The 6133-nt window shown below is 42.0% G+C and overlaps 1 protein-coding gene across 1 annotated transcript; it reads left to right on the top strand.

The window, feature by feature from the left end:
* Positions 1–1037: 1037 nt before the first annotated feature.
* On the top strand, positions 1038–5800 carry LOC101774569 (WAT1-related protein At1g68170-like). The gene is made up of 6 exons (XM_012848122.1): positions 1038–1101; positions 2852–3017; positions 3113–3175; positions 3584–3700; positions 5232–5469; positions 5585–5800. The coding sequence occupies exons 1-6, from the start codon at positions 1038–1040 to the stop codon at positions 5798–5800; spliced, it is 864 nt and encodes a 287-aa protein (XP_012703576.1).
* The last annotated feature ends 333 nt before the right edge of the window (positions 5801–6133 follow it).

Raw genomic sequence — 6133 nt, 5'->3', positions numbered from 1 at the left:
AAAATGGACTAAAAGTGCTAAAAGTGGTCCCCCTCCTCCAAAATTCCACCTGGTACCCTTCCCTCTTTCCTCCCCCGCGCTCTTCTCTCTCCCCCGCGCCCGGCCTCCGCGCCCCGCGCCGCCCGCCCGCCGCGCCGCCGCCCGGCCTCCGCGCCCCGCGCCGCCCGCCCGCCGCGCCCGCCCCTGCGCCTGCCCGCCGCCCGCCGCCCGCCGCGCCCCGCGCCGCGCCCGCCGGCCCCTGCGCCCCGCGCGGCCTCCGCCGGCCCCGCCCGCCCCCGCGGCCTCCGCCGGCACCGCTGCCGCTGCCGGATCGAATGCGCCATCCTCATCTGGTGCCCGGCCTCGGCACCGCCGCCTCCGGTGCTGCTCCGTGACGACGATGGACGGAGCAGGCGGACGGAGCTCGTGCGGGGAGCAGCGGCGAGCGCGACTTCGAGGCCGCCGTCGTTCTCGACGTGGTGGAGCCCCTAGATGCAGCGTCGCTGCACTCCGACCCGGAGCTAGCGACGTCGGCGGCGGCGTCCAGGGACGGGCCGTTGGTGGCTGGCGAGAGTGCGGCGGGGGAAGGGGCGACCGGCCCGGGAGCTCCGTGCCGGAGGTGGACGTCCACCGCTTCGACGACGACATGGCCGCGAGCGATGGCCAGTAGCTAGCCACGGAAGACGGCCTGGTATGTGTTGGATAGGGTACAGATACAAGGCTATCCACCCCGCCACCAGAAGTTGAGGGTAAAGGAGAGGGGTAAAAGAGTCTTTTGATAACCAAAGTGCTAAATTTTAGCCTCCCTCCCAAACACCCTAGGTGCTAAATTTTAGTCCCTTTATTTGAGTGGGCTAAACTTTAGCCTAGGGCTAAATTTTAGCCCCTCCTCCCAAACAGGGCCTTAGGTAGGTCTGTACAACTCAAACGAAAAGTTTTTGTAAGACAGACCAAAGAGAATAAACGCTGGAACTAAACTTTCGGAGGCTGTGTATATTAAATCTACTCTCCGCTACACAAACCCCAGATCGACTACTCTGTCTTCGTTCGCCGACGGCATGGCGGAGCCCAACGAGCAGCGCGCGTCTCAGGCGTCCAGGCCGCCAGCTGAATCTAACTCCGGTATTTTCGATGCAATTCGACTATGCAAACTCAGTTTTTGTTTCTTCCTTTCTTCATCTGCCCTTTTCCTCTTATCAAGTTTCGTATTTGCTTTCAATAATAGATCTATGCTACAAATCGCGAAAAAACGCATGTGACTGCCCTCTTTTTAGCTGAGTTGTTTGTCGGTCTTCTTAACAAGATCATGTTTTCTTTGCTTCTTTGTGATATGGATGGATGGAAGTTTCTCTAGATTTTCTTTTGCGCTCTGCGATGCCACTCAGTTTCTTAATGATAGAAACTTCAGCATTGTCCAAAGTTCCTGGAGACTGTCTATATAAACTTATGTTTGTTCATTTTATTTTTCTAGAAGCGGATTTCTAATTTCTAGTACAAGTCCCTTTGACTTTGTTTCAGTGTCGGAAAGCCCTACCAATAACATTAACGCCTTGTGATGGTAATTTATGAAACTACTAGGGTGTATGAATGAGCTGTCCACACTTCGTTTCCCATCACAATTTTGATTTTATTTATGTTTGTGCAAACTTGTCGTTCTGTAAATGATATACTGTACGCAGACATTTGAGTAGCGTGAGTTTTTCTTTCTAAGGAGTAGCATGAGTTTCGTGAGATTGTGAATACCTTGGTGTTTCTTGCTATTTTTAATCTTCCAAGTATTGCTGACTGATGACATTATCCAGGGGCTTATGACTTCCTCTGTTTACATGCTACCTTTTTTTTTTGCTCTCTCATTTTCTTTTGTCTTTTGTGTCCGGTATTCTGGTACGGAGTACGAGTTCATTTTACTGCTCTAAAGACTGTAGTTTTCTGTTGGGATTGGAACTGTCCGTACTAGCGCTATAAACTACATGCGCTGTTCTCATTATGTTTCTTATACAAGGCTTCAGTTTCTGCTAGTGATCTGATTTTCCTTTGAGCTGGGAGCAGAAAATGATTCAATATGAATCTTTAAAATCAATATGAAAACATCCTCTAATTTTACAATTAGAGATTTTCTTACATCCTAGTTAGTTCAGCAGAAGCATTAATCTGTTGTTGAGCTGTTTCCTTTGGGCAACCTTTCTCCTGATGGCGAGTGTCAAGTCCAAATATGCTTGGGCCTCTGGCAGTTGGATTTGGTTCTTGAGTTTGTGTGCGTATTTCTCAAGTATCGTGAAGCAGTCAACTGAATATACAAAGAAGTACAATAGTTCGAGAAGAACAAAAAACCCTAAAATCGAAAATCCATCTGTCAGTCTGATTAATATAGTACACTTTGGCACTTGCTTTATCCTAGTATGAATAATGGTGTGCTGTGTGGATAGATGAAAGTCTGGTACTATTTCGTTCCTTTTTCAAATAAAATTGTGCGTATGTTGTCTTAGATCTGGCAAATATAAATTCTATATCCATTCATTTCATCAAATACATGTGTGGTCATGCTCTTTTCACTAACAGAATTTATTTTTGGTCCACCCAGTGTGCCTTCAATTCTAGTTCAATTTTTTAGTAGGACCACGTGCATGAAGTCCACATAGTTAATTTTAAATTGTATTTATTTTTTATTTTATATATATGAAAAAAACAGTAGGGGGCTCCCCTGCTGATTCGCTCAAAAAAAAATGACACAGTGACAACAGTTTGTATTATTGATTTTTTGGCCCTTTGGTCAAATTTTATGTTTAGGGGAAAATTTCCACATATATTGTGAGGTTATGCGATATTAAAAATATTAAGTACTTCTAATACAGTTCTCCAAAGCATTAAACAGGATGGAAGCCAGCTCTATGCGTTGTATTCGTTGAGCTCTTCAACACAGGAACTATATTGCTGGGCAAGGTTGCGGTTGATGGGGGCATGTTTGTTTTCTCATTGCTCTTCTACCGAAGTTTTTTAGGTGCCTTGTTCATCTTTCCATTTGCTCTAATTTTCGAAAGGTGAGAATATTTCCCTTATAGTTTAGAAGAAACATATTTTTCGTGGAAATAAACTAGGCTGCTACCATTGTTTTAAATAAATGCCAAATCTGCAGTGGGAAGTGGAAGGAATTGGACAAGAAAGCTCTTGGATGGCTCTTCATTAATGCTTTTGCCGGGTATATAATAAATTATCCTAGCACATAAACAATGAGTTTTTTCTGAGTCCTTTTCCATTTTCAATCATGTACAATGCTGGGTTATTTAGCACAAGCATAGGGAGAAGTTTGTACATTGTCCATGTCTTGGCACTGTTACCTTTTAATTTTGTTAATTTTAACCAAGACCATAAGGTTATTGAGGAGGCTTCCTGTCCAGCATTTGCCATATTTCACCAGGATATGTTTTAAGATGCATGAATAATATACACCAAATATTCTGTGTTTGTTCAATAGATAATTTGCATTATTGCAATATAAATGTTTTAAGTTTGTGTAAGTTATTAAGATGACAAAAAGATAATGATGCATCCATAGTGTTCTTATTATGCAACATTATTGATTGTGTGATGTCCTTACTTTGTGCAGGTATTCCTTGCCAATGGCCTTGTACTACTACGGGTTACGAGACACACCTGCATCCTATGCTGTGATCTTTTCAAGTTTGACTCCTCTCGTCACATTCGTCCTGTCCATATTACTTCGGTAAATGTTGTTCTTCAGTAATGTTTTCTTAAATCAATTCCTGTATCTAGAGAAAATCCTTGATCTGAATGGAACCCTGTGATGGGGAGCTTTCAACTATCCAGTTACTAAGTTACATGGGTACATTAGAAACTGTTTTAATAGAGTTGCCAATTTTTTATCATTTGATAATTTTGTTTAACAATATACAACCACCTTGCAATTTTAAAAGTTCCATACAGATTATTATCGTTTAACAAAACCTTATAAATTTATTTTCATTATGATATAAATATATCATGATAAATTTGAAGAACGAAACAATATAATCTTAATGTTAAACCAGTTTAAATATATAAGTAGCTTTAGGACAATTTAAATATTTAAATATAAGATACAAATAATGCATAATAAATATACTCTAAGATTTTCATTGTTATAAGTAACAATGCAGTTTTAGGACAATAAAACTTTGCTGTAGGAGTAGATATACGATTTTGTACGTCTATGTGTGCACTCTTCTACTTTGTAGAAAGCAAGGTCAAATGCCTTTTTAGTGATTGTATTTCTTATTTGACATAAAACATGCTCATTTAAATATTTATATTAGAATTTTATTAAGCCTCAGGTTTAGTCCATGTTTTTTTTTGAAATCCACATAATATTTGGTATATGTCATCTAACCACAGGTATTACGGTATATTAATTCACAAGATCCCACCCTCAACTATACTCTACATTTATTGCAACTGGGTGCACTTCAGGGAGAAGTGGCCTTTGATGTCCAAAAAAAAACTAGTTTTCAAAAATGTCCGAAAAAAGAGAGGGAGAAGTGGCATTCCTCACTAACGTGTAGACCAGACACCCTCCTCCCCTGATATCCTTCCTATCCCGAGTCAAGAAATCGAACTGCATCGCAGCAGGCAGGCATCAGTCAGTTGACCAAGGTGTTGTAGCTCACACGAATCATCATCCATAGCTTCTTCTGCTGCACTCCAACTACACAGAATCTTATACGGGGCTTAGGGCCACGATGATTGCAAGAAACAACCAGAGCCAGCACTACCATGGCTGCAAATCACCAACAGCATCGAATTCCTTGCCCTTCCCATTTGTTTCTTTCCTCTACACTGTTGGTAGATAGGAGGCTAGGCGCTCAATAAATCAAATAAAACCATTACAACTGTTGATTTACTGCTTTGAAATTCCATCAACTCAAAATCAGGTTCCAATCATAATGCTGCCACAATACTACTGTATGTGCAAGCTCAAATCACAAGCAGGAATAACAATACTCCTGATGGCAACCTGGACGTTGAGGGCACAATCGTGCTCAGTCTTGAGGTTCTGAAAGGAGGCGGGAAGGAGGTCTTTTAGTTCTCACACACTGGTTGGTCTTGGGATTTTGTGAAACAAATGAACCACAATACCCGTGGTGAAGTTACCATGTAACCTGTGGTTATCTGAAACTTTGATGATGAAACGTCTGGTTTTTCGAAATTAATTGTCTTTCAATATATTTTATAAACATCTATAATCTATACTTGTGCAGCATGGAGACCCTGCACCTCAAATCAAAGGAGGACGCTGCAAAGGTGACTGGAGCATTGGTTTGCTTTGGTGGGGCCCTACTGATCAGCCTGTACAAAGGAAAAAATTTACATCTCTGGCCGGCAATTATAAAAGAGAGCATTGAGAATTCCAATAAAACTGCTGGGACACACCATCTGAGGGGCACCTTGCTTTTATTTGGTGACTGTGTTAGTTACGCATTTTGGTACCCCATACAGGTGTGCCTGTGTTTTTGGATTAATATCGATATTTCGTTTTTTCCATCTAATAAAACTATCATATCATTAGCATTAAATTATGGTTGTTAATCATGTTTGAATGATAATATTTCAGGTCAAAGTTTTAAACTTATACCCATGGAAGCACTGGTCGTCAGTGATGACATGTGTTTTAGGAAGTCTACGGACATTTGCCATAGGAATAATTATGAGAAGGGATAAACTTGGCTGGCAAATTGGATGGAACATTCAACTGTTGACCAATGTCTACTCAGTAAGGCTGCCTCAGAATGCATTTATTTTAAGAAATTACTTTCTGCAAATATTATGACAGTTATAATACTATTAAGGTCCTGTTTGGCATGACTCCAACTTCGAGTAGAGCTGCTCCACTCCAGAACTCCAAGTGGAGCCAGCTCCACTCTAGAACTCCTGAACAAAAATGGGGTGTTTGGCTAGATGGGTGCTCTCAACTCCACAAAAAAGATCAATTTCAATGTGGATTACCATTGTTGCCCCCAATTCAGGTCGGGAAAAACTTACAATCTGACCCATAGACCTAAGGAATAACTATACCGGGGTCCTCAGACTTAACACGGAGAAGTCCTCGAAATTTGCACAGATACCCTTGGTCAAAAGAAAAGGATACAGCCGAGCCCTCGGG

This window comes from Setaria italica, chromosome VIII (assembly GCF_000263155.2).
Source record: "Setaria italica strain Yugu1 chromosome VIII, Setaria_italica_v2.0, whole genome shotgun sequence".
In the NCBI taxonomy this organism is placed as follows: Eukaryota; Viridiplantae; Streptophyta; class Magnoliopsida; order Poales; family Poaceae; genus Setaria; species Setaria italica.
The sequence above is the reverse complement of the archived record's forward strand: the minus strand, read 5'-3'. Positions and strand labels throughout refer to the sequence as shown.